Source organism: Gavialis gangeticus, unplaced genomic scaffold, assembly GCF_001723915.1.
Source record: "Gavialis gangeticus isolate Ggan-Ray unplaced genomic scaffold, GavGan_comp1, whole genome shotgun sequence".
NCBI classification, from domain to species: domain Eukaryota; kingdom Metazoa; phylum Chordata; order Crocodylia; family Gavialidae; genus Gavialis; species Gavialis gangeticus.
This window is the reverse complement of record NW_017729032.1, coordinates 38561922-38572827: the sequence shown is the minus strand read 5'-3', so window position 1 is coordinate 38572827 and position 10906 is coordinate 38561922. Positions and strand designations below refer to the sequence as shown.

The 10906-nt window shown below is 41.0% G+C and overlaps 1 protein-coding gene across 1 annotated transcript in view; it reads left to right on the top strand.

Annotated features, from left to right (window-relative positions):
• The window catches only part of PSPC1 (paraspeckle component 1), a 61035-nt gene that overhangs the window by 716 nt on the left and 49413 nt on the right, over positions 1-10906 (top strand). Inside the window, exons 2-4 of the mRNA XM_019523786.1 lie at positions 2480-2866; positions 4869-4964; positions 6452-6648. Coding sequence (XP_019379331.1) covers positions 2480-2866; positions 4869-4964; positions 6452-6648 — 680 coding nt within the window. The remainder of the gene's footprint in view (positions 1-2479; positions 2867-4868; positions 4965-6451; positions 6649-10906) is intronic.

Sequence of the window (10906 nt, the reverse complement as noted above, 5' to 3'; positions counted from 1 at the left end):
CCCCCTTTTTTTTTTTTGGTGCAGCCTGTTTGGCCCAACCCTGGAGAGCACAGGTATGGTCCCATGTAGCCAGCTGTGCTTGTGGTTTCCACATACGCTGCTAAGATCTCCACGAAAGCAAGGACCGGCGTGGAGGTCTGAAAGCCTTGTGGTGTTTAATTGCAAATACCCCGAATGGCCTGGGATGCTCATGGGGATAGTTTCTGTTTAAAACGTGTGTTCTGGTATTTCCAGTTGAATGTGTTTAAAAAAAACAACCCAAACATTCTTTCAATCCTCTGTTCCTCCCCAGCCATAAGGAATTGCCTCTAGTTTTAATTAGTCAATGCTGTCATGACTGTTTCTGTGTACAGTTTACAAGGGATAGAGTAGAGATGGGCAGCCTGCCACACGGGGAACAGAAGTGGCATTGGGGTAGCTTTGTGTGCAGCATCTGGCAGATCAGGGAGGGGAGCTGGTAGGAAAGGAAGCTAAAAGAACAGATCTAGGAGGGAACAGAACAGCAGATCAGGCAGAGGAAGGGGATCAGAGAGGGGAGCCTGCTGGCCCTCTATTGGTATAGTTAATATACACACAGTTGGCTGGCAGGTGGGAATTTAAGGTTGTTTGGCTTCCTTAATTGCCCCTCTACCTTTCAGTAGTTAAGACTTGTTTTTCTTAAGCCACCTATATTGTAAGTTTTCTAACTGTTATTTGCCTGTGTGCTTTTAAGTGTTGGCTTGTATAGTCTGTCCCCCCTCCCAATTTATAATATAAGATAAAATACATTTCTTTTGTTTTGCTGATGGGCAGTTTCTAGGCACATTGAGGGATGAAGCAACTCACGTTGCCCTTTAGGAGTTTATCTAGTTATCTGAATTATTTTTCATGGGCTGTGGAGGAAGCACCATCCTGTTGCCATGGCTTGATGAATGGCTCTTTTAGCAGAAGAATATTCAGCATAAGTGAAAGAAGTTCCAACTAAGAAAAGAGGATGTTGGGGAAGGCTGATTTTGTGGGTTAGAGTGGACAAAGGATGAAAACCAGTGAGCAAATAGTAGTTGTTTAAAGTAAAACTGGGAAGTACAGAAGCTACAATAAAGAATCTCAAGAGAATCTAAAGCAGTTTACTTCTAAAATATAGATTGTGTTGATTTAGGAAGGGTACTGATTCAATCAGTACTTGCAGTAGATAATAACTAACCATGCTAACTTTAAAAAAAAAAAAAAAAAAGGAGCTCCCTGTGAATTTTAAAATCCTTCATTCTTCCAAGGCACCATGGGCAACTGGTGCCACTTTAGTCAGGGTTGGGGTGCACATGCTCTCCCTAACGACCAGTCAGTGACTGCGGCCAATCTTGCTGACGGGGGTCCCCTGTAGCCAATTGTGCTGACTGGGAAGTGGCTGTGGTGCTTCATCTGGCGCTTGCAGTGTGTCATTGGTGCTCCTACCTGCCTATCACCTAGGTGGGGAGCGTGGCCTGTCAGGGTGCACCAGCACTCTCAGGGGGTGCACCCCCTACATGTCGCCACTGTAAGGCACTGTCCAATTTGAGAAAAAAATTTAGAAATATTTATGGGACCTGAAGAAGAACTAGAGCAGGGGCGGGCTATTATTTTGGGTGGAGGGCCGCTTACTGAGTTTTGGCAACCCATTGAGGGCCGTATGACATGCCCAGGGCAGATAAATACTCATTTTCTAAATTTTTTAGGGGCCAGATAGAATGGCCTGGCGGGCCGCATTTTGCCCACCCCTGAACTAGAGTATGTAAGTCCCTCTGAGTGTAATCCTTGAATGTGGAATGGTCACATAAACATGATGAATAGAAAAGTGCTAAAAAGAGAAAGATTTGAAATCTTACTATTTAGGTAACCAGCTGAATTCTTTTCTGTCTTGGTGTGGGGAATTTCCTGTAGCTCACACAACTAAAACATACATTTAAGAGGCATTTTTTTAAATAGATTGTGGGGGAGCCACATGCAGATTGCTAAAATTAAATGTAATCTGAAACAGCTCTGAGAAGAGGATATTGGTTGTAGCTTTTAAAAGTGCCTGGTGCTAAGTTGCATACACTTATATAAACGGTGAAATGCACATCAGGGCTGAGAAAATGGCGGCAGTGTCCTTTTGAACTAAAACACATTGAAGGTGTTTTCATTTCCAAGCACAACACTGTCATTTTCTTAGTGCTGGTGCACATTTCTCAGTTGATACAAACACGTGGTGCAGTGCTGGGCACTGGTCAGTTCACGTGCTCTGCTCCAATGTGGTGGATTTTCGGCATGTCGGAGCAGACAGATGTATGTGTATAAATGCCCATTAGCAGATGAAGTCCTTTGGGTAAATGTGATATCTTTTTTATAGACCAACTGAATAGTTGGAAAAAATTGTTCTTTGCAAGCTTTTGTGCACAAACATCCTTCTTTGAGAAGAGTGTACTTTCAATGTTGAAGCATTCCCCCTCAGTTTTAACACATTTAAAATAAAAATGTTTTAAAGGGCAAAGTACTTTGTAGAAAATGGAATAGGATTGTGCATAAAATGTGTGCGTTTTTTGTTTTTTTGTTTTTTCCCTTTGAAAAAGGAATCTAGGACACTTGCTGAAATAGCAAAGGCAGAACTTGATGGTACGATTTTGAAGAGCAGACCACTTAGAATTCGTTTTGCTACACATGGAGCTGCCTTAACAATCAAGAATCTTTCACCTGTGGTTTCCAATGAACTACTGGAACAAGCCTTCTCTCAGTTTGGCCCAGTGGAGAGAGCTGTGGTTGTAGTAGATGACCGTGGTAGAGCTACAGGGAAAGGTTTTGTGGAGTTTGCAGCAAAGCCTCCAGCACGGAAGGCTCTAGAAAGATGCAACGATGGGGCATTTTTACTGACCACGTAAGTTTTTAAGGGTCCGTCCCACCCCCCGGTTAATTTTTGTGAATGTATTTAAATGTGGAGAAAACTGCCTCATTAGCAGGGATCCTGGTTTTGTCTGTTTAAAAATTCCAAATTCTTTGATTAAAACCCTCCCAAATTCTCTGATTAAGCCCACATTCTTCTGCAATTAAAATGAAACACCACTAAAAATATATAGGCCTCAGTTGGATACAATGTTTTATTGATATACAACTTTAAAGTAGGGATGCATTGATACTGATAGCTGATTTTTAAAGGAGGTGTATCAGATGATACTAGTTTCTGATACCAGCCCAACAGCTTGGATGAGCTGTGTGCAGCTGGTAAGTCTGCGTGGGGGAAAGGAAGGAGCATGGGGGTGCAGATTAAGGTCCCCACGGTGAGGGAGGACTGTGGCTCGGGGAGGGGCAAGTGCTGTCCAGCACAGGATGGAGCCCCAGGGAGGTTGGGGGGCAGCTCCTGCTGCTGCGTGTCGCTAGTCCAGTGCTCGTCCAGTAGGGCATTCAGGGTGGAGGGGAGTATGCCCCCGGATCTGCGCAGGACGGGCTTGGACTGGGTCTGTGCGAGGTTCATCCTGTCCCACCCCATGCAGATCTGGGGGCACATGGGGTGGGGTCATGCTCTCCCGGACCAGCGGCAGAAGCAGCGGTGGGAGTTATTGGATAAGTGGGTGAGTGCTACACCAACAGTGTGCAGCAGCTCTGTCTCGTGCCCACCCTGGCTGGGCAGCACTTACTCCAGCCCCACTTTTCCCTCATCGCAGGGGGCCTAAATCTGCCTCCCCCATGCCCTTTCCCTCTCCCCTCCCCTCCCACTACACCAGACATACCAGCTGCACTATGCTTGTCCAAGTTGCCGGCCTGTGCTCCTCACTGCTTATGTGCTGTGTTGTGGCTGCGTGCATGCTTGGGCATTTATCCGCCAAATTATCAGCCACATCAGGCCGACTTTCAATATGATCAAGTTTCTTTATATCAGTGCTGGTCTGATATTGGACTGATGCATCAGTGAATCTCTGCTTCAAAGCAATTTGTAAGCCTACCAGTGCTTCATTCATTATAATAAAATAAATTCTAAATATATATTTTGACATTTGATTGTGAGTTTTTTTATCATGGAAAATTAGAGCCCCCCTTGCTCCCTTTCCTCACCATGATGTGGGTTCAGCTACATCTGTGCCCCCGCTGTTGTCCCTCACTCCTGACCTGCTGCCCCCCACCTGCAGTGAGGAGAGGAGTGGGGAAGGGAAGGGGCTCTGAAGTACAGTCGATGCTGGGGAGGCATATGAACCTATCCTCCCCTCCCCCCCAGTTTTCTATACCTGCAGATGGGTGCAGGACTGCTACGAACAATAGATTAACATGCGTAAGTCTAAATGATTAATGATAGTGTTTTCTTGCATAGATTATCGGTTTGATTGCAGTTTTAATTATTCACCCATATTTTTTATCCATTTTCTACTCTTTCAGAATTATCCATAGTTACTTTGATTCTTACTGATTTAATTCCTGCCTCTGGAGTTCTTAGTAATCAGAGTTTGGTCAGTTTTACTGGTTTGTTTTTACTCCACTGCAGCTTGGTAAAACTATAAGTAGAAGCACTGAAGTTAACCATGAGCAGACTCGGGAACATAACCCATCTGGTTTTATTTAAGAGGTTTAATTTGTCAGTATAAGAGCTAGAAACATTTTTTAAGTGAAAGTTAAAAAATGCTTCTTGCCTCAAAGAGTTTAATTCTTTTACGTAGATTTTAGATTAATTAGTTAGTTAATTTTATTAGCCAAATAGGCCACAGAAAAAAGGCAATAATGTTTTCCACGCAAAGTAAGTGGCTTGTTTGCAAGGCAGATTTGCTGCTAACAAAATGTTTTTGAAGGAATTGATGTTTACATGACGTAAGACTTTTTTAGGATGTATTTTCAAAATATTACATGGTTACCTGTTTCAACGTGGATTTCATTGGTTAAAACATTTATTTCAGAACGCCTCGCCCTGTGGTTGTAGAACCTATGGAACAGTTCGACAATGAAGATGGACTGCCAGAGAAGTTAATGCAAAAAACACAACAATATCATAAGTAAGTTGGGTATATGGTCATCCATTTTAGTTCGGCTTGGTAGGCAAGAATCTCTTATACTTTGCCTTGACGTGTGTTCAGGTAGTGAAAAGAACATCAGTAACGTTGATATAACCATTGATAGAATTGTTTAATAATTAAAGTTTAATCATTGATATAATTGGTTCATTGATATTTAGATGTGAGGACTTCCTCTTTGTGAAATGCAACCTCAAGTTATAGGTATTCGGGCCATGATACTGCAGAGGATTGTTTGCCTCATGCTTACTTTTAAATCCTATGAACAGTTCATTCAACTTTTGTTAAATTTAACTGTTAAATTAAGCATGTGTGCGTGTCTTTGTAGAACAGGGTCTTAGCTACTGCAGTGATGCATGCGACATAAGCAGCTGTATAACTTTAAATGCCAGGTAGAACAAAGGTTCTTTAATTTATCACTGATCAATAAATACATCTTTTGATTTTGAAACTTGTGCATCCAGAAAAGTTGGTTGCTGGAGGCAGAATGCTTTTAATCAGGCTTGCAAGAACAGAATAACTTTTTCTACAAATGATATATGTGATACCTGTTTTTGTACGTTGCCTTTTAATTTTACAGTTGCACAAGTATTTTGTTAGAAAGTATATTGTCAACTGAAAAGATAGTGTTAGCTTTTAAAGATGTCTAGTCATACTTTAGTACTGTAGCAAGTTTTGATGCATTCAGCTTCATAAGTAGGGACCTACTTAACTCATGGTCAGAGAGAGCCATTTCCATAGTTTGCTCATGGCATGAAGGGCTGATAATGTGGGCATTTCCCGATGGCCCTGCCATCACTGCTGATTGGCAGAGAGGCCCTGCCATCACTGCAGACAGTCAATAAGTCTCAAGCATGTGAGAGTGGCTATAGGGATTGCTGCATTGTCTTAAGTATTGTGGTAAGGATTAGGAGAATCTAAACAGCGTATTCATATTAGAATATGAATAATACACTGTTTTTTGTAAGGGGGGTGTTGATTTTGCAGAAAATTGTAGCTGGTGGAATATTTTCCGGGGATTGCAAAGACTGCCGGTTTCACGGTTTCAGTGAAAACTGCAAATTAAGTAGGTCCCTATTCGTAAGTCATATATGCAGCTTCTTGCTGTAGACGCCTGATAGTTGTTAGATAAATTTCAGAGCTTTCTACTAAAGCATCAGATATTTTCAGTATTTAAACATGAAACAAAGTATTTGATAATAAGATATAATTATGTGGGGGTTTTATTTGGTTTCATATTTATCCTTTATTTAAATTTTTACTCGGTCATGCAGGGTGACCTCGACAGTGCTAATGTGCAGTTTTAAGATTTACATTTGGAAAACAACTAGTCTTATGTTTGGCCATTTGATTTGAAATTAGAAATATATTAATTGAAATGCATCATTAGGAGTATATTTAGTACTCCTAAACAGACAAAAAATATATATATATCTCTCTTTACATTTAACTGCTCATATATTTATTAGGGAAAGAGAACAGCCTCCACGTTTTGCTCAGCCTGGAACTTTTGAGTTTGAGTATGCTTCACGGTGGAAGGCTCTTGATGAGATGGAAAAACAGCAACGTGAACAGGTTGACAGAAACATTAGAGAAGCCAAAGAGAAACTAGAGGCAGAAATGGAAGCAGCTAGACATGAACATCAGTTAATGCTGATGAGGCAAGGTAAAAATCAGATACTCAGTGTAAAGATAATCTGTTCTTCTCACAATTTATTTTATGTGTAGTATATTGATTGTATATTATTTGTGTATGGTGGTAAAAGTTTCAGAGGTTTTGTTAGATGATTGGCCCTTTAATAAAATGCATAATAGAGACAGGGGTAGTACTTCTACTGAAGTTACACTATTTTCAGACAAATATCTTAAAATCAAGTGCAGTACACACTTCTGCAGATTAAAAGGTGGTACCAGGGCCACAGTCTTGTTTTGACACAGTCTAAATGCTGTATGTCTTCAAATTTAACACTTAATTTTTAGGACAGAAGGTGTCAGATGAAGAGAAATGTACAAGGCTAGAAGTTCTGTGGTGTCTATAAGACATTTTTTTTCTTTTTAACTCAGATTTAAAATATAGCTATTTTAGAAGAAATACTTAAAAAAAACAAAACAAAACAAAAAAACAAACAAACCCAAAAAACAAACCCAACACATTTATACTCAAAGCAATACAGTGGTAGTAATTAAGCATATTGGAGTAGCTTCATAGATTCCAGTGGTAGAGATTTTTTACTTTTCTGTTTTGAATGTTGCATGTGTTCCTAGCTTGAATCAAGTTAAAATTTGCATATTATGATAGACATGAATAACTGTCACTGCACATCTCTGGCCTTCTCCCCTGGACATAACTGTGTGCATTGGGAACTATTTTTTGTATTTGTAACTGAAAATTCTTTTTTGCTTTGGAGCCCAATTTTGGAGTCTAACCATATAGACAATCAAAGGAACACGTTCTGACATTTGGGGGTGAGGTGGGGGGAGGGGTCTTTTTTTCTATCTAATTGAATTATGTTTTAAACCAACATTGCCTTTTTCATTACAGAAGATCTTAGTGCTTTTGACAGGCCACACTAATAAACACTGAACCCTTGGTGTGGAAAAGAACCACCACAATACAAAGTAACGGAAAGAGGGGAAACTGGCTATGTGCGCTTATACTGAAAAAAATGCTGTGGAATTTTTTTTAATTCTCTCAAAAGGCTGTATTGGATGCGAAGCAGTTTTACATTCCACCTTGACATACCAGAATGGTCTCCCTTGTCATTTTTAGAATGTTAAAGTTCTAAAAGCATCATGAAGTCTATCTTATTTAAAAGTTTTGGGCATGAACAACTGCTATATAGCCCTTCTGTCACAATGTAGTTGGCTTTCTGTGATGTTTAATAAGTAAACTCTTAATAATGCATTCTGCTTCTGGAAAACAAAGGTATTTTGTTCCACATAATTTTTAGATAAATGTGTTTTTCACACACATTTCCAGTGACTTGGCTAGGCTTAGGGTATTTTTCCAAATAGCTCAGCCACTAAATGCTTTATTAAGTGGGTATTTATTTATAGCTTGCTTTTGTATTAATAATTTAGAGTTCCTACTGGGTTAGTTATTTGAAAAGTTCATTTTGAAATTTTTTAATTGAAAGCTTAAACAATATTTTATTTACTTTTTCTTACCAAGTTGTCTTAAATTACTGTGGCTAAAATATTCAAGGGAAAAAATATTGTTCTTTACTCATTTTACAAATAATTTACATCATTAGGATTGCTGAAAACCATAATATTTGTCTGAAGATTAGACGTTTACAACATAGAAGAGAAAAAAAAATGTAAAAAAAAAGTGTTTGTAAAACCCCACATAATGGTATATCTAATACCTGAAAAATTTTTAATTTGTTTTAAAAATTAACTATGTTAGGTTGTTCCTTCCCCTTATTAATGTGCAATGACTTTTGATTAAAGAGCCTAAAGCAGTAAAATGCATGATCTCAATACAGGCATGTGGTTTCCACAGCAATGATCCTTAAAAATGTAACTTGGGAAATTCAGGGCAAGACCATATAAAGCGGGAGGGTTGTGTGGGGGGGAGAAATTGTGGGTGATTTGGGGAAGAAAAAAGTTTTTTGGGAAAAAGTATTGATTGGATAAACAGTTCATTTTAGTACTGGAAATATTACAAAAGTTATTTTATTTGTGAATGGCTTTCTTGTTTAAAAAACAAGTAGAAGTGATATGTGTATACTAATGATCCAATATTTGCCAAGTTTTATAATCTTTCTACTTCAGCTTTTGTCTTCTCTTGAAGGTTTCTCTTGATGAGCTTGCTCTTTTTTTTTAAATCTGGGTGCTAAAGAGCAGTTCATTTTCTCAACGGCCGTGTGGGTACAGTGAAGGATTAATTGGGGCAGAGGTGGCCAACCTGTTACATGAGTGCCACACAGTGATATGGAAAGCTTCTGTGCATGGCATGTGGTAGATAAAGGAGGGGACAAGCAGCACAGCAGCAAATGGGGGAGGAAGCAGAAAGTGGAGCAGGAAATCAAGCAGGGGTCATAGTGCAGGGATCAGAAAGCATAGGAGAAGGGGGCTAGGGTAGGGAGCAGGAAGCAGAGTTGTAGATTAGGCAAAGGAAGGGGATCAAGAATGGCACTTTGGGGGAGTGACCCTAAATTATAGCATGATTGTCAAAAATGTTGGCTCCCTGGATTAGGGTAAGAGTTTGCTATAGCCCATGATTCCTTTTAAAGAGGCATTGGAAGGAAAGAAGCTTTTTTGAACAGCTGTGTTTGGCTGATGACAGCTCTATTTCTCCAGCTGTTCATTTGCATCATAGGATAGGAGAGGACTGGATAAAGGAAGAGCAACTGCTTTGTTAAGGACCGTTTAAGGGAAGCTGTACTATTCACATTAGTACCCTTCTGGGGAACAGTGGTCCTTTATAAGTGGGTGGAGTATCCTGCTGTTTTCTGTAGGAGCAGTGAGTCCCTCCTTTCATACTTTGATACCAGGTGGCCTTGGCAGTTCTTGCCATGCCTTTAACAGAAGAAAGCTAGGCTTTTCCTTATATGTCTTAATTTGACAAGACCTGATGCTAGTGAGGAGAGGTTGCTTCTACAGCGATCCCTTTTTTAAGACCATCTCTCCACCAAAAAATGTAAGGAATTAAATGAAAATACATTGACATAATGATCTTTATTTTCCTCTCTTTATTAGTTAACACTAAGGTCAGCACTTTCCAAACCTGGTACGTTTGGGTACTCTTGAACCTGCCATACTGCAGCTGCTTCCCTAAGTGTTGCCAGATTACCCAGATAGTTCAGTATAGGCTGGAGCTCATGCTAATATCCTTGGCTTTCTAATGTCCCCTCCTCCATGCTTAGTAATTCAATGCTGGGTGGGCTCTTAGCACTAAATATTGGACATTTGAATTCAGTGGGGTGTTGTGCGTAGTCCTGTACCACTCCATGCTGGCTGAGGAGTCATATGAGCACTCAGTGTTAACCAGTGAACCACATCAGTATATATGTTTCCATATGAATTATGGGAAATATTCTAGTTCAAAAGAAAGTAAACTACAGTGTGTTAGTTAACACTGATAGAGATAGTGTGTTGCATTTTTCAGCATGGTAGGAAAGGCATACCTAGTACATATGTGTCTTTGTGGGAGGTTGGAGGGACTTTGCTCTCTGCAAAGAGTTTGCAGGTGTTAAGTTGAAGTGCTACATGTGGGTCAGGAATGACACTGAGTATCATTGGCTAGCTTAAGTAGTGTGGAGTTCCTGAACCTCTCTAGATTGACTAAGTCTTGTACTGAGAATCTGGAATGAGTTTTTTGGTAGATAACTAGGGGTGCACTAAGAGATTTTTTTGGCCGATACTCATGGCCAATTATTAACCAGCTATATTGGCCAGTATCAGTCTGATTGCCGATATGCAGCCTGGCAGCTTGGAGAGCAGTGTCTGGCTGGTAAGTTGGTTGGTGGGAAGGGGTGTGTGTGTGGGGGGCAGATTGAGGCCCCCCCCTCCATAGTAAGGGAGGGAGTGGGACAGGGTGTGGGATGGAGCTGTGGGTTGCTTATTGGGAAGGGGTGGCTCATATCACTGTGTACACCCCCAAGGGAGGCATGGGTGGACATGTGACCCCTGGAACAGGGTGAGGGCAGACTGTCTGCTGCGGACACTTATTAGAAGGGGGCAGAGGCCAGTTGCCCCAAAATTTGTCGTAGACACCCCTCTCAGCCCAACTGCTGCCTGTCCCACCTCCCTGAGTGTGGCTCCAACCCAGCCCTCCCCCCACTGGGAAGAGGCCAGCACAGCCTCCAAGGCCACAATGGGCAGCCTGCCCTTGCCCCATGCACAGGTCCAGGGGCATATGTCCCCCATGCCTCCCCTAGTGGGATGCACAGCGGTTGGGAGCTGCCCCCCCCCCCCCC